General features: G+C 32.9%; 1 protein-coding gene across 10 annotated transcripts in view; it reads right to left on the reverse strand.

Annotated features, from left to right (window-relative positions):
* LOC149805376 (uncharacterized) overlaps positions 1-24511 on the reverse strand; it is a 113060-nt gene that overhangs the window by 19015 nt on the left and 69534 nt on the right. For all 10 annotated transcript variants that reach the window (XM_089949786.1, XM_089949784.1, XM_089949782.1 and 7 more), the window contains 5 exons: positions 23053-23191; positions 16621-16700; positions 9227-9379; positions 2761-2863; positions 409-452 (listed from right to left, as the gene is read on the reverse strand). In XM_089949786.1, coding sequence (XP_089805912.1) covers positions 409-452; positions 2761-2863; positions 9227-9379; positions 16621-16700; positions 23053-23191 — 519 coding nt within the window. The remainder of the gene's footprint in view (positions 1-408; positions 453-2760; positions 2864-9226; positions 9380-16620; positions 16701-23052; positions 23192-24511) is intronic.

Below are 24511 nucleotides of genomic sequence, written 5' to 3' on the forward strand. Positions count from 1 at the left end.
TTATGCTGGAATCCTCATTCCATGGGCAATTTTTTTTTATCAATACCCAATTACTTTGCTCATATACTTTCAAATCAGTGGACTGAATAAAGATAATAGCTTAATGGTCTGATTTGACCACAAAGAGCATTCTTGTATGCTGAAATTAGTTTGGTCTGGAATTAAGATAATAGCTCAATGGTCTGATTTGACCACAAGGAGCATCCTTGTATTTTGAAACTAGTTTGGTCTGGAATTAAGATAATAGTTCAATGGTCTGATTTGACCACAAAGAGCATCCTTGTATGCTGAAATCAGTTTGGTCTGGAATTAAGATAATAGCTCAGTGGTCTAATTTGACAACAAAAAGCATCCTTGTATGCTGAAACTAGTTTGGTCTGAGAGTGAAAAGGTCATTTGATGCAATACCTCTTGAAGTTCTACGTCTTCATTCCATCTCTTGGTCAGTTCATCTGTAAAACAATATGTTAACATTTCATCAATAAACAAAACTTACAGTTGTAAGTGATCTAGGTGGCAACATATATCCATATAGACAGAGAGTACTAACCTATGACCTCTTCCAGAGTTCCAAGAAGCCTGACCCTAGGCTTATATCATTCATTGTTCTCCATATATAAATTTTCATACACACTTAGAATGTAAGTGAGCTAGGATGATTTTTAATGCCTACTTTTTCACACACACACTGTGTTGTAAACAAACTGACAATATGGCTACAAGAACGATTTCTGCAAAAGCAATAAATGTAAACAACTATTTAACATTTACTTAGAAATGGAAAAGCAAAAGTGTAGCACTGGGTTTTGCAAACAAAGTGACAACATTAGACAAACTGCAATATATGTGCTGAACCAACTTATTCCAGTCTTGAATCAAACTGGCCAAAACTAAACTGATGTAATCTTGCCATGAATGGAACCAAAATTTAAAGTGAAAATCCAGCTTTCAAACTTGTTATCATTATCTTAAACTTCATTCAATTCTAAGCTAGGGTTAGCAGGAAAATTTAAATAAAGTGAACAATCACAAAGCTGCCATATTGCTTCTGTCCAGCCACTCTGACATGAGCTAAATAAATTCCTTTTTTCTTCTGCTGACTTCACAAGGCTCAGCTCATAAACAGTTGGAATGTTATGTTTCTATATGAGTATACATTCCTCAAATTGCTTAAAGTTTACTGACTACATTTTTGCATGCTATATTTATTAAGCTAGATATTAAATAAAACAAAAACATAGGCATGGGAATTCTACAATTTTATAAGAGGTAAACCAATTTTTCTTCACACCTGGGCAAATGACAGGAACCCCTACACCATCCTAGGCATAGCAATGAAACCTTAGTAGAGACAAAAATGTCACTTTCTGCAAAACCACAAAAATTAATCAGCACAACAAAAGTACCCCACCAGGACTGATGCTCTACTGGCTGAAAAGAATTTCCAGGTATTCAAGTCCATTTCTTCCATTCGACTGCTGAGTGTTGAAACTACTGTGGATACTCTTCAGTGATAACAAAAGTTTTGAATTAGATGCTGTGGTGGACAGGTTGGATGTCAGCTTGGCACCATATTTATTTTTGACCAACAAAGAATCATACGAAGTCTTCTGATGGAAACACCATGTTGATATGGCTTTCCATTTCGAAGGAGTAAAGATATCGGGATTTTCAAGATGAAACCATTAGTGGCCATATTTGATGGCAGATTGGCACCAGTTATAATGAGTAGCAACTAGAAATCATAAGAAGTATTTTGGTAAAAGCACAGTACTGGCCAGCCATCTAGAAAGTAATCATAACAAGATTTTCAAGATGGTCATTGTGGCTGTCATATTAAATGTCAGACTGGTTTTAGGATGAGAAGTCTTCAGCAAATACCCTATGCTGATATGACTATTTATTTTAGTGAAAGAGTGATAACAAGATTTTCAAGATGGCTGCTGTGGCTGGCATACCAAATGTCTGACATACAACATTAAGACCAAATAGACATAAGGACTTGTTTAGTAAATTCCACATGCTGATACAACTATCTAAACAGGAGGAGTGATACTATTTTCAAGATGGCCATTGTGCTGGCCATATTGGATATAAGAACAGCACCATTTTCATTTAGGACCAACTAGACATCATGAGAAGTCATATGGTGAAAACTCTATGTCAATATGACTTTCTGTTCTGGAGAAGCTATTTGAAGCTTTTGCTGTGGTGGCCATATTGGACATCAGATCAGCTCCATTTACATTTCAGACCAACTAAACATCATAAGAAGTCTTTAAAGAAAAATCTTTTTTGATACAACCATCTAATTCATGAGAAGTTGCAATAACAAGATTTTCAAGATGGCCATTGTGGCAGCCATAGTGGATGTCCGAGTGGCACCATTTTCAATTAGTATCAACTAGACCATGGGATAAATGTGTGTAAAATATTATGGCAATATGGCAAGTAATATAAGAGTTGCAATAACAAACATGTGTTAAGAGATGGACAGACAATGGACAAAAGCCCACATGCTCTTCTGGTGTATGACAAAATAGATGGATTCACTGTAATTAAGAGGGAATCTAAAATAAACGCAGCTTTACAGTATTTTTACTAATGATAATCATCGTGCAACCAAATTTAAACAAAATGAACCTTTCCCCAACCTTGGAACTTGTCAAAGAGAACTACCACGTGCACATTTCTTGTGTTTTGGGATAACTAAAAGATACATTTAAAGTGGCAACTTATATCCATATAGACAGTACTAACCTTTGATCTCTTCCAAAGTTCTAAGAAGCCTGACCTTGTATTGTTCATTGCTCTCCATTTGCTTTTTAAGGTCATTTATATCTTCCTCTGTTCTTATACAAGCCTGAAACATGTACAACACACAGTGGTGTCACTTTAACCATGTATAATGTGCAGACAACTGTAAACAAGACTGTCTGAAAACCAAAGTTTAAGTAGACTCTTCCAAATGAGTGTGTTTTTGGATTTTTAATGTAGCTTAACAAGTTTTCAGTCATATTGCTATGATGTCTTCAGTGTGAAAGTTTATAGTGAAGCCTAGCACTGGGGCATCATGCCACAGAATGTAGCATCATGCCCCACCCAGTCACATTACCCTGACACCAGGCCAACCAATCCTAACAATGACCCCTTAATGCTGAGTGCCAAGTCAGGCAGCTGTTAGTACCATTTTTATAAGTCTTTGGTGTGATTCAACTGGGGCTCAAATCCACAACCTCCCACATCTGAGGCAGATGCTCTAGCCACTAGACCACCAGAACTAAACCTCCAGGCCAGTTAGCTTGGTTCCACGGTGTGGTCACAGTATCATGTACTATTTTCAGAACTTTAGACTGGCAACCAATGATTTAAAATTTTGTGATTGAGGTGGCTGTAAAAATGTTAACCAGTATCACCTGATAAACTGAAATTAAAATAAAAATTAGATAAATAATTTAACATAATTTACAGTCAAATTACTGTGTTGTGAATTTTGGATGTACATTATATTTTATTCACTGATTAATGACTATGGACTTTATTGTGTTTAAACTACTTCTCCACTACTAACAATGTAAACATGTGTTCCTTACTGACTTAAAGGTCTGCAAAGTAAAGGATTCAGCCAGTAATCTTACTATTCATGGTTTGTGTTCACATAACTTATGTTTTTGTACCATAACATGTGCAGAACTGAATATGTATAATGTACTTAATACAAAATCAAGGTAACAATAATGACAGTATGAAAGTTTACAATCTCAGCCCATAACTAACCCTCCTATGGCAGTGGCATAGCAAATAAACATAATTAAAAACATACCTGTCACACATGATATTTTTGAGAATGTTTTTGAGAAAGAGCAACTGGAAGGCCAGAAATGGTCTTAAATTTCATCCCATCCTTTTTCTTATTTTTATAATCGAATTTAGGACCATAGTGGGCAGGTTTAGTAAATGCATATTTTAATAATTATTATGTTTTAAACACCTTAAGAGTGGGACACCCTAAATTATTTCAGCAAGTGGTACTAATTTTGCTCACCTTCCTGAAATAGCTGAATAGCATGATGTATTAGCAGTTGGCCAAGTTATCAGGATAAGAAAGGGCAGATAGGCATTATTATATATGTAGCAGTCGTCCATCAGGACTAGAAAGGACTGATTGACATTAATATATATGTTGCAGTAGACCATGTGATCTGGGCTAGAAAGGACAGATTGGCATTATTATATATGTTGCAGTTTTAAAGTATGTCATACTGGCATTATGCAGGGGCAATGCAAGCCCACACCAGCAAAGGTCTATCAGCTACAGGTACCCTGGGTAAATGGCAGTGCAAACATAAGCTGGGATGGCAGAGCAGGTAATAATGCTAGCATTAGCATGTTCCTCTTTGGTTACAAGAAGCTAGCAGGACAGCTCAAAGTCTTTCCGGGGTGGCAACATAATCTACCCAATATGACAATTCTGGCAATATCTACTCCTGATTCTGAAGGATTCAAATAAATAATGAACCATTGGTGGTAAATAATTTATTCATAATTTGTTGGTTGCTACACCTATTATCATAAATTCCATTTTATTTTATCTTTATCTATTGTTTCCAGACTCATTATTAATTTATCAGCCATACCACAGTAGATGTTATGTACCTAAATAGGTACAGTGCGACCCACTATAACATCGTAGTTGTTGGGAGCCACAGAATCCGACCGTTTTATAGATTGAACCATGTTATCAGCAACAAGGTCAGTTAGCTAAACAAAATGATCCATGTACCCCCAAAAAATTGCATGGGGGTAGGTAATAAATGCAGGCAGTAAAATATGTGCTTCATTGGCACAGTTACCATCTTAAATCAACGTATTCTAAATGAGAAATACACCTGTGGTGAAAACAGAGAAGGCATATATAATTTTTACTTTATTTAGAGAACCACGGTTCGGTGTATACTGTTTATATATATATGTCTAATGTATAGCATGATTAGAGTGTCAACACCATGTACTCACCCATGAATCTCATCACATACATTGAATCAATAACACAAGTATGTCTATAAAAAATATGCACACACACACATTTAAAATATTCAATAATTTTGTCACAGGTCATATTGGTCTCAATTCTGTGGAAAAACATAGCACAATAACGTAAAGAATAATGAAGCACATTTGCTTTTCAGTACGTTCAGAGTCAGTAAAAATTAGTTTTAAGTTTTAACCTGTCATTGGTAGCGTTCATAAGCATAAACTTTTTCCCTGCAAAAAGGAAACTTTCACAGCACAGTAAACATTTTCCAGTCACATTGGAAAATGAAAACACCCATCAGTTTCCATTGCTTTATATAAGTTGGTACTGACTTCCTTTAAAGAAAAGTTCTTTGTTTTTATTGAAGATTGTAGTCAGCTTTCTTTGATGAAAGGTGCATGCGTTATTAAAGTCACCAACAAAGGACATCTTTGGAGAACCAAACAAACGCAGTTTCTTATTGTGGCGGCAACATCAAATAATTGTATTGCATGATTGAGACTGATTTTTTTCCATTTGAGACTGATTTTTTTCCATTTGCTAAGTACATTTTCATAACAATCAGTGCTTCAAAGTTTATCTGTTTTCTTTGAAATTTTAGCAAACTATTTTATCTGGTTACTTTTTCAAAAAAAGGAATTGGCCATCATTTGGCTGATTCTAGTTACTGTTCCTCCCTGCCTATTGAATAGACCAACAAGTAAGATGTTCATTTTTTATTTATTTTTTGTAAATTTGTGGTAGCAATGTTTGATGCTGTCAGTTTCATCATTAGTTAATGACACTGCTTCAAAATTTTGTGTACTAGATAATAGTAATCAAATTTGTATATACCAAATGATGGCTTGGAACTAAGTGCCAAAAGGTCTGCAGAAAATATCACCATACTCAAAATATACATAGGAATAACCAAATACAAACAGGGCAAATTGTATCCATCTTGCTCTGAGTTTACACAGATCAATCAGTTCCTTATGTTTAATGTCATTTAATTTTTGCACATAGGGAGCATGTACTTCATTTGGTCATACATCTGCATGATATGAAAGTTAGTCTTGTTATTCTTATGTTGCCAAGCATTAATCTGTTGACTGGTTCTGAATTTAATAAGAACCTCCTACTCTGTGTACAAATAGTATTCTGTGCTGAGAACTCCTTTCATTACCTGCTGTCTGAAATGCATACGCATAACTAGCTTGAACAAGTTACTGTTCTTTATGGTTGTGCAATTTTCAACATCTCACAGGTATGGCCCCATGGGTATACTCTCTTGGGTATCTCTGTTCCAAAAATAAAAGTTTTCACTAACATTAACTCTGCCAAACTTTCAATTCCTTGAATCAGTGCTTTGCTGCCTCTTATGCCAGATTTTTTCTCCTCCATAATGCTGTATTAGGGTTTTAAGTCTAACATTCCCATAGTCTGCTTGTTCAGACATAGGTATCATGAATAAATATAACATGTAAATTGGACTCACACTCAACATCAATTTCTGGCTCAAAATCACACGCTGGTATTTCCAGTGACATTTTCCCAATATTCAACAGGCTGATATACATGAAATTCACTGTCATCATAGCTATCACCAACCATTATTTGTTAACTCAAAACGTCGTCTGAAGACAAACCCTGTTGTGATTTAGCCATTTTGGTTTCCTGTGTGGCCCTTATTTGAAACACACATCTGTAAAACTTCCATGATGAAAGTAAAGTTAAAACTACCATAAAATGCTTGTTTCAGGGCCCAATGAACCAAATCAAATTTAGTTTTAACAGCCATTCATGCTGAACTGAAGTATCCAGCTATTTTAATGTTTGCCTTCCTGAATCTGGATGTTGTGTCTAGTGCTGCAAGACCGCTACTGGCAACACAAATTACATCATGAAATGCACTGTTAATGTTAAAAGTTGAATAAAAATTACATATTGTGCAAAGCACATGTTTTATATCTGCAATGCTGATGTAATTTGTGGAATGCATATCACTGCTTTAAAGGTACAAATTAGGCCAAGGTGCACTTGCATGTACTGGCATCATTTTCTGACCCAATGTTTTATTCATATTAGACCGTTAGGAGGGGGTTTGATGGGATTTTAAATACCACTATGTCGGCCAATTCTGTGTGTCAGGTAAATCTGCGCAACAATACGTCATTTCTGTAAACACTAGATCACGTGTTATTTTGGGTAAATAAAATCCATTTTATATCAAGAAATAACGATTGTACTTTAATTAAAAAAAATTATATTCATAGAGTGTACAAAAATATCACATATTTTCATTCACAATGCATATGAAAATGTGATTTCTAAACGTCAATGTGAAGACCCACTCCATGACCTTATTGAACCTGTCACACAGAAAATCCTATTTACTTTGTATTTTTTAGAATCATGCAAATAAATACATTATTTAAAAGACAGAAATGTATACCTTAAAAAATTCTGCATCTTGATCCAAGTTTCCAGTTTTGCAAGAAGTTGTCCCATACGTACAAAATTGTCTGCTACCCAACGTGTTAACTTGCCGCTAGAACAGGATTCTCAAGAAATTTCCCAACATATAGTCTGTTTCTAAACTCTTTAGTAATTTTCCCCATAAAAAAGACATTGTAAACACATTACGTCCTATTTGTTATTTTCTCTCTTCCACATAATAGCTTATTTTATATAAAATGTTGAACTTTACTAAAAAGATTACAAGATAGGGTTAGTTTGCTTAATATCTCTTGCTATTTATTGGCACTGTTATGTTGAATTTTGTAAAACTAGCTACAAATCTGACCTAATTACTTGACTTAACTGCTGACAGAAACAGTCCAAAGTAATGTATTTCATGTCTATAGCCCGATGGATAAACATTACATCTTTTCAAAGCTATGTGCAGAATAGCCTGACATACCTAGAGTCATGAAAACACGGGTGTGATATCCTGTGTGTCCACAATTAATACTATTTTTAACAGAATATTCTGGTGACAACTGCCTCTTTTCAAACGGTAAGCATTGCAGAATTTTATTTTTGTCAATCGGTCAAATTTGGTATGCGTTTTGCTTCAGTATTGGTGACAGAAACCTTAGGTGGACAGAAATACCCAACAGCATTGTATATATTTGTGTTTTTTTCTGACACCCACCAGTGATATCTCCCAACCAACCTTTCACTGTCAGAATCAAAATAGTTTGAAACACAACCTCCTACATAGAAAATCTCTGTCAATCCAATCATGTAAATAAAACAGCTTATGGCAGCTGACCCAGATTACCATACCATGGGGGAACAACTCTATATTATCTCATTATTTGCCTAACCTAAGTATGGTAGCACACAAATATTATAATAAACATAAATTTAAATTTACTGATAAGATGGAATGTCCACACTTGTGCTGGCTGAATATTTTCATCAAAATAAAGGATCCAAAGACAAAACTGAGTACACGAATGTCATTTAAGTTGAAATCCATGATAACAACAGTAGATATTAAAAATAAAAATGTATATATAACTTTGTCTGAATTTTAAGTTCAATGTGAGCAAAGAAATCTTTATTTACAAATGAATCTATTATTAATATTATTATTAATACTGAAATATTACTGATTTTAAAGGAAGTTTAACTATTATTTCTTTCCTATTTATGTAGAATAAGTAGGATCATAAACAGTTTTGTCACTTTCGGTCCATACTGGCTACCATGGAATGAAACTCGAAGAGTAACCTTGTAAGGAAATGTATGTCACCATCGGTATATGACCTATAATCATCAAACATCAGACAATACAGTGAGTGTATTCCAAAATCAAGACCAAATGAATGCAGATATATTAAGTTTGACAAGATTTTTATATCTGATGATCAATGGAATTCCATGCACTTTACAAAAAAGTGATGATCATTGTTTTTCAATGTAGAACTGCAAAAAAAATGTTGACCTTTTTTAGGTAATTGTGCTCTGACAGATTTGCATCCTTCCTGGCTACAGCTTTACATCTGTGAACAACTGATAGATGACACATGTTCAAAATTATTTGGGAAATCCTGTTTGCCACGATAATACAGCGTTGGAGTATACTGGCCTAACACAAACATACATGCTTGGACAGATGGACAACTTGGAAAATTAATGAATTCAACATTCAGACCTGGGTATTTTAATGAATTCCATATATATTTCTTCGTTATGACTTACATCTCTGAGCTTTTGGTTTTCTTCCATAACAGTTTTGAGTTTACACCCCTCTACAAATATTTCCCTCTCAATATTCGCTGTCTCTTCCCCATGTCGCTTCAGCTGATATATGGCTTCCTCTCTCTTCTGCTTTAAGTCTGCTTTCACCTGGACCTTAATAAATCAATTATGGCATTTAGTTAATATACATGACATATTTTGGATGATACAGGGGTAAACAATATGTGAATAAAATAAGATATTGTGAATTTTCTCTTTTTCATGGAGATACCAATTTTGATGTAATTTGTGATTGCTACAAACCAGATATTCAAAGATATAAAAAAAACACTGATCCAGTTATGGAAACAATAAAAGTTTAACTCCTTTACCAATGCACAAATTTATATATGAATAGAAAAAGGCATTTTTTCACAAATCCCCAAACCTTTTATTATTCATTTATTTTCATCCCCTAATCCCCTCACCACACACACACTGACTGCTAACACACTTCTTGAACACAAGCCAAGGGTAATAACACAAGCTGGTTCAATATATTATGTATTTTCTTCCTATAAATGCATGTAACTTGTCTGGTTAAAAGATATTAAAATATGTAATTAAAATTCAATTTTTAAAAATACATATTGAACCTCTGATTCCCTTTCTGAGACCATAGGCAAGGGGTTAAAAAAATCTTAGCTCTCTCTCACAAATGGTCACGCCATGGACAGTCTAGGTACCAAGTTTGTCAAATTCCACTCAGCAGTTTAGAGGGTGGTGACAGAAAAAAAAGCTGGACACATGGATGATGGGTATCAGAATATACCTGAGCTAAAGCATCAGATAAAATTTGATATTCATGAAAAATGTATTCACAGTGTCTAAAAAACATGTGAAAAGATAACTGTTCATACTGGTTTTATTGGTATGGCTAAAAGTAAAAGCTGTTTTATTTCTTTAAAATATGTGAAGGAATTGTTGACAGAAAAAAAACACCATATAATGCAATACTCTTCCTGCACTGTCAGTGCTTATCTAAGACTTGACACAGTAACTAACAGCACTTTATTTTGACCTATTCTCATGGGTGTGACCTTTAGTCCTTGAAATCAATGCATGTTGAAGTTGAAAGGAAAACATTAGAGAGTTATGACAATCATGGGGGACAAAAAGTCATTTTCATCTTTTTCTGCCTATCAGTACCAGAAATTACTTTATGTTTGTTAGCAGCTTTTTGTGTTGTTTGTGGTCAAACTAGACTATGAATTAAAAGTCACAATGAAATATTTAAAGCATGCCACCACACTATATGCATTGGTAATACATCATTAATTTGTTTTAATAATGATGCTATTTAGAGCACTATAGTATATATGTATGTATGTATGTATAAATGTATATTATGATACATTCAGGAAACATGAGGTACAATGAAAATGTGTTCCTTAGGATTGAATTGTTGCATAGAATTGTGTTAACTTGAAAGCTGTGCAAATATGTACTGACTCTATAATAATAGGTGCAATAATGTTACAATTTATGTCCTTCTTGACTTCACAAAGCACATTTTATATCCATTTATAATAACAAGTACACCATAAAACTTTATACAATCCAATTAAATTTGCAAACATCTGAGAAATATTAAAGCTTTTTAAGTTCAAAAAAACAAAATCTCAATTGCAGTGGTATACTTTTTTAAAGATATAAATCCTTGAATAACATTAATAGAGGATCTCAAATCGGTAAAGATTTAATATTGAATTTGTCAAACGAGTTGAATAATGTCCAGTTTTAGCAAGCCTTGGCAAGCAAAGGCTAGCAAAAGCTGGATATCATTTAACAAGTTTTATAAATGTAATATTAAATCTTTACCCATCTGAGATTCTTTTTATCACATAATTATTATTTCAGTTAAAGTTATTTGGATGGAAAGAAGAATGAATAATTTCATACATTCTGACAGACACTGCATCTACTGGATGCAGAAATTCCTATATTTACCCCATATTTACTGTAATGTATTTGTGACTGGATTTTTTTGCAGCGTTTGATTTGGAATAGTAGACTAAGAATATGCAAACAAATTTCATTTTGATTTGGAACTGCATCATATATTTACCATGTACATATGGAGTGGTTAGACAAACTTCTGTTAGATTGGAGACTGGTTTATGTCCACATTCTTCTGTGAACAGAGGTGAGTTTATTTACTTCTGTAAGTTAATATTTAAACCATGCTTGTATGTAGGGTGGATTCCATGCTAGAGATATACCGCTTCCCTCAATTCTCACCCCACATAGACAATACCTATGGTTTCACTTGTTATTATTTTTGTCTTGTGGATTTAGTCATTTTTTATGTTATGATATGTTATACAAGACATAACAAGCTCCTATATGGGGTAAATTAGCAATACTGAAGCAGATGAGACCATTTTTCCTCAATTCCTTTACACAAGTTAATTCGAACAATGGCAGCCAAAAATGTTCATTGAAAACAAAACATTCAAGAAGGTGCGGTTAAAAAAAGTTTTTCTCACGATCGCAGCCAATCAATAAAGAGAATACTGCACAATCATTTCATGGGTTTATCTGAACCAATCAGAATCAAATAAAGTGATATTTTAACATGTGGTAATATAAAAAATATGAAACTGCACAGACAATAGAAAAACTATACCTACTATGTGATAAGTAGCTATTTATATTTGAATATATCCCAAACAATGCATGGATCATGAGGAAACTGTATTATCTGCTATTTGATACTAATTTTTACTAAACAGATAAAATAAGGTGAAAGCAATAACGGATCTGATTAAAGTATTAACCATCTCACAAATAACTATGTTTTTATTTTACTGATTTAAAAGTAATATGCATTATTAAATGGAGAAACAGAATACAAGAGTATAATTGTATTACCCTTAATGTTTTCAATAACTGCTGAATAAACAATCAGCAGATTTGTCCTGCTTTCTTGATGTCTAATTTAACTGTGCCTGTCCAAAGTGATACTTCGTTGTGCGTGGATATAATCCACACTGTAATAATTGGTTCAATGGTAGATGTTTTCAGGTTGACAAAAACCGTATCTGATAGTACATCTTCAGTGTCCTTCCATTAAATTAACTCAGCAATTTACCTGAGCTAAACATCACTCATTTTTAATTTCTATGAATGGTATTATTGATCTGAGTTACATTCTGGAGAACTTGCTGATAGATATATCTAGCAGTTCTATGCATGTGCCTGGTATTTTTCTATAAATCAGACAATAGTCTGAGTTACATTTTGGAAAACTTGCTGATAGATATATCTAGCAGTTCTATGCATGTGCCTGGTATTTTTCTATAAATCAGACAATAGTCTGAGTTACATTTTGGAGAACTTGCTGACAGATATATCTAGCAGTTCTATGCATGATGCTGGCATTTTTCTATAAATCAGACAATAGTCTGAGTTACATTTTGGAAAACTTGCTGACAGATATATCTAGCAGTTCTATGCATGTGGCTGGCATTTTTCTATAAATCAGACAGTAGTCTAGTTATGTTCTGGAGAACTTGCTGACAGATATATCTAGCAGTTCTATGCATGATGCTGGCATTTTTCTATAAATCAGACAATAGTCTGAGTTACATTCTGAAGAACTTGCTGACAGATATATCTAGCAGTTCTATGCATGTGGCTGGCATTTTTCTATAAATGAGACAATAGTCTGAGTTACATTCTGGAGAACTTGCTGACAGATATATCTAGCAGTTCTATGCATGTGGCTAGCATTTTTCTATAAATGAGACAATAGTTTCTCTATCTCTCATGTGCTTGAAGACATCAATGACTACATATGCCTTCTGTTCATATTGACTAAGGCGGCAGCAAGTCACGTTCAGATTTCACATGGTATCACATGGTATCATTAAGTCAACAAACTGATGACTCATTTTCAGGTAGGCCTGCAAAGGTCAGGGATTTTACTTCAGATTTCTGCTCTTTGACTACCGTGTCAGCAATACTGTGAAAGTTGAGAGAGTGAAACTCAACTTTGACAGAACTGTCAATGTATTCCAAAGATTTGTTGTGAAAAAGCATGTTCTGCTGTCATTGGCTTTATTTTAGCACCAAAGCCCAAACTGTGAATAGCTTATGTTTTGATAGCTGTCTTTAAAAATACTGATAAACCTATCTTAAAGCATCAAAATCAAGCTTCTTCCCTTCTTTATATGCTAAAGGATGTGGGTATCTTCTCTGATTCAGATCTCTGCATTTATACCAAGTATTAACAATGAATAACATATATAATCAACCCTATTACTGCAGTAAAGATTAAGCCTGGAAGTCAATCTGTTATATAGATACAGCATTGATCAATATCTCCTTAGACTAAATACTGATAAAATACATATGTGTTTTTACTAAATCGCGAAATATGATACCCATAAAATGTATACATTTTTAACTAAACTATGAAATGTGATATCTATAAAATACATACATTTTTAATTAAAGCATGAACTGTGATATCCATAAAATACATACATTTTTAACTAAACCATGAAATGTGATATCCATAAAATATGTACATTTATAACTAAACCATGAAATGTGATATCCATAAAATATGTACATTTATAACTAAACCATGAAATATTATATCCATGTATATAAGGATATTGTCTTTTCTTACATTAATACCAAATATATTTCATCATGTGGTACCCAGAACATGATATTTTAACAAGTGGTGAAACCACAAGTTAAAATATATCATTTTTGGTACCACAAGAAGAAATATATCCCATATTAATGTAGAAAATGTACTTTTTATTATATACCAAACTTGCTCCAAAATCGAAGTTTAGAAGATCAAACTCACTCTCTGGCACAACACATTCACTCAGCAACCCTTTTCATCCTCACTTCAAAGGATGATCATATAAATATACATAAATCGTGTGATTGAGTTGACCTAATCTGTCACACTAAATTATATTTTTGTCATAATGTAAACTATTTGACCATATCTGAAAAAAAATGTGAGTCTGATTCAGCAATGCATTGCAGTGGGTTTATCACTGTTGTCAAGGAAATAAGGAGAAATAACTACAATGAGATACAAATGGCATCTGATCAAATGTCTTTATCGAAGATTGATTTCCATGTCTGTAGGGCCCCAAGTGGCCGAGTGGTCTAAAGCGCTCACCGTTACGGATCACTGCCATCTCACCTCTGCCTGCATGGGTACATGGGAAAGCCTGCCAGTAGCTTCTCGTGGGTCAGTGGTTCTTCCCTGGGTTTTCCAGGGTTCTTCCTCCACCAGTTATACTGTCCACCATGTATAGCCTATCTTGTGCTGAAAAATGGCGTTAAACCCTAGAACAACAACAACAACCATGTCTGTAATGTGAGTCAGTTTATTTTTATTTTATTCTAGCTCATAAAGTACTCATATATTTGTTTCTACAGTAAAACTTTTATGGGCACACACAATCAAGCATTACATGGCATGATGGGATATCTTATATTTTCACATGTGAAAATATAAGAATATATTTTCCACATGTGAAAGTATAGGAAGGAAAAGATATGAAAATTATTTTGCCAATTAAGACTCAATATTTCTCACATAAATATATAATATAAAGTGATTCACATTTACTGTATTACTTATCAAGATTAATGCATTCTTTAAGGTCAAATATGAAGAAAATTTCAAATACTGTTGACCATCATGTTTAATAAAAAATCTCCTTTTCAAGTATAGATTATTTGCTCCAAATTCCTGAAATTTATCACTAATGCACAGTGTCCTAGACCAAATTCACTGACTAGGATAAGCTTCAAACATGTAAGCCAGAATGGAAAAAGTCATCATTTTTCTTTTTCTTAACTTTAGGATGAGTAAAGACATGGAAAGTATGGATTAACCAATTAAAGTGGATTTACCAGAATGTATCATTGTGATGTCTGAAATCACGGCATATTGTCAATTTTGTTTCAAGCTTATTATTGACAATAAAAAAAATACAAATTCGTTTTTACCACTGTGTAGGGATTTAATCATGGATTCAGAAGACAGCTGAAACCTATTTTTTTTAATTATCTGGCACAAGGGGGGAAAAAGGAAGAAAAAGACAGCAAATGAATAAAGGAATGAAAATAAATCATGCCCATTTATAAGGGTAAGGACTTTAAAAGCACATGCATTAATTATGAATTATTCCCAAGAAAAGGCAGTGTTTCTGACCTGTCACAAATTTAAATGGGAAATTTTAGGGAACTTTACATGCCTAATGTTACTTCATACAGCCATCCTGTATGATATTTAGTATTTAATTGTAAAGATGAAAATTAAAATCATAAAAAAAATTTGAATGATTCTTATCTCTAGCTTAGCAAGTTAATTATTCCACAGTTGCATCACCTGCACTTAACAAGGGGAGGTTATGCCTGCTACAGATACAATAAGATTAACACATTTTACACTAAATCATTTGCACACTATGCAAAAGAATTGTACAGCAACTGCAGATAGAACCCTCCTATTTAAATTTTTCAGTTAATAAAGAATTTGATAATAAAAAGGAATCACTGAAACCAACATTCTAATTAAATTAAACATTTTCAAACTAATTACATCAAAATGTCCAACAGTTCTTGAGCTATGCTATTTAAAATGTAAGAGATGAAGAGATATATGGACAGATGGACAAAGGGTACTCAAATCATTAGATTTTTGGTTAAAACATTCATTTTGTATCTATTTCAGAGTGACCTATCAGAACAAGTAAATACTGGTTTTAAGAACATGTGTATATTCCTCCCAGAATGCATTTTATCATTTTGATTATAAATATGATCAAGTTGTAAGGCAGAACATTGTCCAAATATAAATGATAAGTGAAAAGATTTGATGTATAACAAACAATATCAGATTAATTTTGAAAATGCTGAGGACCACACAAAATATTCTGCCCCAGATGAAGGTTTGCCACATGATTTCAGTTAAAACTTTCTGCAATAACTTATTATAATAAATCATGTTATAAAAATATATATTAGCTTAAATATGATTGACAAGGAATGTATTGATATTCCATAATAAAACTTGTTACAGAATGATGTCAACTATTTATAGGAAATAGGAAGTTTTCTAAAAACAGAGTTTCAGTGTGGGTATTTCTGCAGTTAGGCCAATCCAATTTTTAACCCCAAGTCAAGAAAATGTAATTCTATTTATGTTCAACATACTTTGCTTTGATGTGAAATATAGCTCTAAAGCAGGCATACTGGACCTGAGAGCAATAATAAAGGGATCACTGCTCATTTTCAAATGCTTCAACAATGTACATTTGGTTAGCAATGTTGCTTACAATATTACAATAATAAATATCACTAGTTACCAATGGACCTTCTGTTCTCTCTTTCTCTCCCTTGGTTTTGTTAATGATGTCTGACAGTGTCTGTTTCTTGCCTTTCAGATCTATTAAAACAAAATGTATATTCAAAATGATTAATGGTATCATACAGAACTGTGTGGTCCACCATGGGCCACATGGACATTATATATATATATATATATATATATATATATATATATATATATATTATAGTTATAAAACTGACTTTATGTGTGAGCACAAAAAATAACCTGCAGGACATATTTGGCCCATGGGCCAGTTAATGATGGACAAAAAAACTCTGATATACAAAGTATATATTTTAGTGTGTGGCAGTTGAAAGTCAAACTACTGTAGCTTATATAAATACTTATATTGGCATAAAATTCATTTTTCAAGTTATTATTATATGCACGTACAACTCAATGATAGGTCAACTGACACATAATGTATCTCCAAATCACATGAAGGAGTGCCTTAAATTTACGAAATAATGTATTGGAATCTGATTATACCAGATGATTAAAGTCCCAATAAAATCATAATGGCATAGGTGTGGTGTCTTAATTACTAACAGAAAGCTTAGGTTGATGGTCAGTAATTACACAAGCTACAACTATTCCACAAGGTGTATTGCCATTTGCATTGATACAATCTTATGGTATACAAAGTTGTATTAAAATGCATTTCTTCTAAACAAAAGTAATGTTTTAGAAATTTAATACTAATCAAAATGAAATACCATTTCAAAAGAGTAATAATAATGATTCTTTTGTGTTGATATTCAAACTCTTCATATTAAAACATATCAAAATAAAATTTCCCTGGTATTATAAGTGACAATGGAATCAAAACAAACAATACAAGAGAGAATCAGCAAAAAAACAAAAGTAAATAACATTTTCAACAAAAAATATAATCACTTCCACCTAGTAAAAGAATCTTCAGTTGTTAATGTATCAAGTATGTAACCAGGTATGGCAAATTTTCTCCATGGTGTCAAACATTACACACAGAAGACTGATAAAATAAAAGTAAATAAAATCACAAAGGAAGCACACAGCACAGCAAAAAGAAGAACAACTCAGATGCTGAATTAGAAATAAAGACCAAAAATGTTATTTAAATCATAACAGGAATACTGCAGATCTATTTTAGGACTTTTGCCAGAAAAATCAATCATACCCTCAGGTACACCAAACACTGCATTTTGTAAAGTCTCTGACCATAACCTATTCAATTTGCCAGAAGAATCAGGTATACCTTCAGGTAAACCAAACATGTGTTGAATGTCTTTGACCATTACTTTTAAAATACAACTCTGAATAGGGTAATTAACTCATTTTTTTGGTACTGGTAAATACAAATTCAAAGTTTCATATTTATATTGAAAGGTCTTCAGAATTATATAGCTTAAGGAAATTGTCAGTGCTGTGATTCTGACCATCACCTTGGTTTGATTTCTTTTTATAGCACAGCAACACAAGTAGATTATTTAGTGCCAAGGCAATTGGACTAAAGTGCCTTGCCCAAGCAAACACCATGGTAGCTCACCTAGGCTGGTCTGATGGTAGGATTCAAACCCACACCCTTTCAACTGTGAGTCTGGCAAGCTAACCACATCCAAGATTCAATACCACCTTGAATGTGACACTAGCATACCTTGTACAAAAAAGTATATAATTGTAAAAAGTTTGAATTTCATCCCTCTGATTCAAACAGCTATATAATTAGTGATCTTGAACCTTGGTCTCTAAATGTACACTAATCATAGCATTAATGCTGTAATTCTCTAAAGACAGGCACATTCCCAACTATTACATACTTTTTTTCCTCAATAAAATCCCATCCTGTTAAAGAAAAAATATATGGCTGGTTTCCTGATCTTATTATGTGAAAAATTACTGTACATAAAAAAGTTTAGGACAACAAATTCTCTTGACACACCAGATAAGTGAAGGTTACACATAATATGAATAATAGAGAGGGATGTATAAACATGTCAAACTGGGCAGAGTTTGGATTATTGGAAACTGAAAACATAATCTGTGTTTGCAACCAGTTTCTCTAAATAAAAATTAAGTTTAGTCTTGATCATTCAGCTTCAATGTAGGGTTGACATTTTCTGTCCCAATCTGTGCAAGATTAAATTGAGAACAAATCCTGCTTCAAAAAACTTACAGAAGTCTTGGTAATTTCCTCCTGAAGTAATCTATCCATTAAAAAATTAAAAATGCTGACAACAGTGACAACCATTCTTGATTGATTCAAAATGCAATTTCAGGCAACAGTTTACACTTTCAAAAGCATCATACTATGTTGAGAACAACAAAAACAGAAGTTGCTACATACATGTGTCCCCGTCACCCACCATTAAAAGGCAAGAGCACAGTAAACTAGGTGTAGTATTGAGTCAGTTTTAGGCAATATCTCTTTGCCATATGGCAGAAGTCTTTCTTGAAATAGAGCTATCTATGACTTACTAATAAGAAGCTTAATGCATAATAAGATTCAAAACAAAATCCGTGAATACCACTTTTCATTAGCAATTAAGAATTCTACACCAATAACAGAACTTTGTAAAATATGGTCTTATCTGTTGGTCATTTGTGTTATCAGAGGTATTCTTGGGATAGTTTATTTTCAGGAACTTTCATTGAAATCAAACAAAAGATTTGGATTTTTGAGTGTTTAAAAGACACCGAGATGCATGATTATTCTAACTGACTCAGGGGCCATAACTCTAAAAATAGTCAAAATCTGGTCATTATTGACATCATATGTGATCTTACAGAGAACAATTGTGTTAACACATCTGGATGAAATGAAACAGACTGTGAATGCAAGTGTCTGCAATACATTGGGGATTCCTGTTTTATGTCCTTCAAGGGACTTAACTCTTGTGTAAAATATAATAACATTCTGATCATCATCAAAGTCACCTGCGACCTTGTTAAGATGAAGCTAGAGAGCAAATTTAGTTCAAGCAAAATATGTAAATGTTGTTGTTGTATTCACATTCCAGTGAGATACCTTTCAAAGCTAATCAAGAGCCATGACTCTGCAAAATATCAAACAACCTGACTATCAATAAATGCAAGCAAGACATTAATTCAATGAAGCTATGCAACAAATTTGGTTCAAACCATCAGACCTTATGTATTAACAAGGTCAATGCCAAGTCAATCAAGGGTCAGAACTCTAAGCATGAGCTCATTATTAAACTCATCCTATCTTTTGCTGATATGAAACTTGATTACTATTTGATTCAAATCTAATTATAAAGTTTGAAAGATTGAGTGTTCATGAGGTTGTGAATTAGCAATGCATACACTAAGCTGTTCAATGACCATAACTCTATGAAAAATGTGCAAAATGAGCAATCATTTAACCTGTCTGAATTAGTGTTGCAATAAAGTGAATTAGTGTTGCAATAAAGCTTTACAGAAAATTTAGCTGAATTCTAATAAATGTGAAAGCTAGAGTCTTCACAAGTTTGTGCATTAACAACTTATGCCACAATGATCAAGGGCCATAATTGTCAGAAAAGAAGGATGTGCTCATTGAACTTATCCGAGCTGTTTTTGAGATAAAATTTCACAGCAATTTTGGTTAAAATCCAGTTATAAATGTGGAGGAAAAAGTGGTCACATGGTTGTGTATCAGCAGTTCCAATACTAAGATGGTCAATAATGAAACAAAATGTACAATGTGTGCTTCATCATCAAACTTAATCTATGCTGTTCTTGAGAAGAAGTTTTACATCAAATTTGGTTTAAAATATATAATTATTAATGTGGATGCTAGAGCATTCACATACCAGTCTGAGGGATAGGGACCATTTATATGCCTTCTCACCTCAGTAGGAAGTTGGTGACATAAAGATTATAGATTATGATTGTACAATGACTCATAAATTTTACCACTATAAATTCGAAATTGAAAAGAAAACTGAGAAAAAAATGAACAGGAGAGGATAATTGTAACACATGTAAAACACTATTTAACAGTGACAAAGAAACAGAAGTACAATATAGTTGAACAAAATGATCAAGACCAATTTTGTGTTCATCATAAATGAAAGTCATAATTATTAATGTTTGTTTTAATAAATATAAGGCTACTTTTATTTTTCCTCTATCTTTCAATGAATGGATCAACTGCATTTTTGTATGTTCAATCTTTACCCAAGAAATTGAGTAACTTACCCCCAAAGTTGGTTTAGCCAGTTTTACACACACCAAACAGATCATCTTAAATACATTACGAGGTCAATACCAATGCATGAATTTCAGATACAGTACTTTACAACCCTAAATACAAGTTTCTTGTTAGATCCTCCCAGTGTGCCTGAGTGGATGCACATGCAATATTTTCTTCTATTAACTAACTTGCCCGATATTGCATAATAAGTCACATAATATGATGGTACATTTTGGACCCTAACCATCATGTTATAACTGTTATGTATATTTGATTTAATTTAATTTAATTGTCTGTTTGTAAGTTTTAAATTTTTTTATTTTTAATTTCATTACATGTCAATGCAATATAATTTTGTTTACTGGGAATTTTATATTTTCCAGAAAATTCAGTTTGACCTGAATCTTTTCATAAATATCTAATAACAGAAACATTGTTTTAATTTCCGACTTAGTTTCCAACATTGATTCAGAAATTACTAAGACAGGTAATCAACATTCTATTTTTATTTTATTCTTCGAGTAAAATGATTGGTTTTTATCAAGGTCATACTGGGAGTATGGGTCTTTAGAGTGTAAACAGTCCTATTTTGCAATTATGGGTTTTCTGAAATTGAGCAGTAGTTAGATTTATTAGTGATGTTTAGAGAAATATTTCTCAGTTTGGGCTTTTACCTTTACATGGAAAGTGTTTGTATGTGACAAGTTTGTAGTTTTATTTTTCATTTTATTAAAATTATTTGGATTCTAAATGATAATTCTTACTCCTGGAAATATTTGATTGCTCATACAGAATTCCTGGACAAAGACAGTTATTTAAATTTTATTTGGAAATTCAAACACCGGAGTATTATTGTTTGTGGATCATCAAAGAACTGCAGACACAACAGCACAATACTAGCAACACCATAAGTCATCACCTTCCATTTTGGATTTTTCGTCGGGACTCGAACTTAAATTTATTAGAACATTTCATTACTAGGACTTCTAAAATTTAATTCTTGGATTATTCTTGGATTATTTTTGGATTTGATTCTTAAAACTGTAAGTTCTTATTTTTTCATTTTTACAGAGGTTTTGCAGGGAAATAAATTATTTGTTAAATTTTTCAAAGCTTGTTGTTTTCACTCGTTCTTTTGTTACTTTTATTAGAGCCCTAACACGTAGTATAAGATAACAAGGTTTCATTTTAGTAGAAAGAAACAGAAGTAAATGACATAAAAAACTATCAAAAAATGAACATTTACTTGTTGTCTTTCTGACCCTTTTGAATAAAATAAAATCCTGCTTGACAAAGAATTTTAATCTCTCCTAAAACAGCAGTTATTAATCAACAAGAGATTTGAATAAGCATTTTCTAAACCATACAGTACATTTTGGTAAATATTTTCCTTTTACATCTGAGTACTGCTTGTATTGTATGCACATCTCCATGATTTGCTTTTAATCTAACTCCCCTAACAGTGCATAAGAAAGTGTTTTTAAAACATTTTTACACATAAATGACAAAAAAGAAGGTTTGTTCCAATAAATCAGCTTAACCTGCAACAGATAACTGCAAAATAAATATTTGTTTTGCACTATTCTGCATGAAAAATAACAAGATGGATAGCATTCCCACTTGTCAATATTGCACTTTTTTTTTTTTTCAGCTTCTGTATCTATGTGATACTATTGCAATACATACTGTCTCAAAGAAAATAATAATATCATGATACAACATGGCTGTTATTACCCATCTTTAAAAACACAAGATGCACAGCACACAGCAAATGCTGGATGCAAAAGCCACACAATAAGTGGCCTTGACTTAGCAGCCATGTGAGCAGAAAATCACATAAAGTCGCTTAAAGAAGCACTTGATTATAAGAAGAAATTTGTAAAATCCAATGTTAATTAATAGGTTCCAGTGTATTGAGATTAGAAATCAAAAGTTAGAAGTTAGTTCAATTGCACAGCAGATGCAGAAAACTCCAAAATGTGAGTAGGATAGTTGTGAGGAATACAGTGTGATCTGCCTGAAAGTGTGACAGTGGTGTGTGATTCCTGACAACTTGGCTGATACTACATAGATTGGTAGATGATACAGCAGTCATTCCAGCCCCATCCCATCCCTGACACAGTTCAGTGACAGGCATGGACCAAGGCTCAACCAGTGTGTGCAAGAGGTGCTACCCAACAGCCATCTTACAGGAAGTGAGGTATGCAGTCAGAAATGACTGGTGTCACATACCAACTATGTCTTTTTTCAGTTTTTCATAAGCAGCAGTTCTAGCTTCAAATCTCTTTTCCAACTCCTCAAACCCTGGTGTTTTGTTCTCAATATCCTGTTTCTTTTGACCGATCTCATGCTCCATCTCAATGATCTCTCTCTGAAAGAAAAATTTTTGCGAACAATCCAAAATTTAAGTATTGAATCCACTTAGAAAGGTGTATTCCACACATACATAAATACCAACTGAAATGCTGTTTTTGCGAGAATAATGGAAATCAAAATTATGAGAAGATCTCTGATTTAAAATGCCAACCTGTAGGCATGCTCATCAGGAATCCAAGCATCCATTTTGTGAAATCTATAATGCCTGTATTGAAAGATAAAACATTTGTTAAAGCAATAAACTGTTACAACCATTACTACAAAAAAAAACCTATAGAACCATATTGCAATAAACCTATACAACTATACTGCAATCAACCTATACAATCATACTGCAATAAACCTATACAACAATATTGCAATCAACCATTACAACAATATTGCAATAAACCTATCCAATAATACTGTATCTTTCTGTATGCTGCTAAATACCAATAAAGTCTAAAACAATGAAAATCCAATGTAAATCATTTGTGAACCTATTTCTCCAATTCCTGAATTTCTACATTATTGCCCAAAACAATAACTATAAACATTTGTCAGAATAAATCCTCCACATCTTTCATTTCCCTTCATCTTTCTCTCCATTTTCACCTAGTTTCTGTGTCACTGACTCATTTATTGTAATGTACACAATGGTTCTTTTTTCCACTGAGAAATTAAATTCTATTTACCACTTCTACCATTTTGGCACTGAAAGGGTGTCTTTGCAAATAATGTTCTTGTGGTTCTTCTCAAACTTACAAGAACAACTTTATTTGTGAAGATCATTCTTGGGCTGAGAACTAATAGTACCTGTGAAGTGGGAAAAATTGAGGAAAAAGATGACAGAACATGCCAAATGTGATGTGCTTGTTTGTTGTTCTGAGATTAATTCTAGATTTTTCAGTGTTGTCTAATGTGAACATCCAAAAACATCTGAGGATTAGATCTTGGAGTTTTGGTGAAAACTTCTAAACAGGAGGGACAAAAGTGGCCATCTTTGTACTTATGAACTTGCATGTGTCCACACAGAAAACTCCTGTACAAAGTTTATGCCATACCATGTTTGATTTTCAAGAATGTTGTCAATGTGATACAGAATGTGGAATTTTCACTACAAAATTCATAATAATTTCACAAAATGTATAATGTTTGGCATCTCTGCTGATTTTACTATATTAACTGCTGAACTGTAAGTATAAATTGACAGAACATAATTTCTTTCATGCTTCCCATTTTACATCAAAATTCTTTAGAAAGGTCTTACAAAACATAGGACAATTACCTTATGAAATGGTTTTCCAATTCTTTTTTTAAAATAATTAAAAAATCA

The sequence above is a fragment of the Sinohyriopsis cumingii genome, chromosome 2 (assembly GCF_028554795.1).
Source record: "Sinohyriopsis cumingii isolate HCF-2022 chromosome 2, ASM2855479v2, whole genome shotgun sequence".
NCBI lineage: Eukaryota > Metazoa > Mollusca > Bivalvia > Unionida > Unionidae > Sinohyriopsis > Sinohyriopsis cumingii.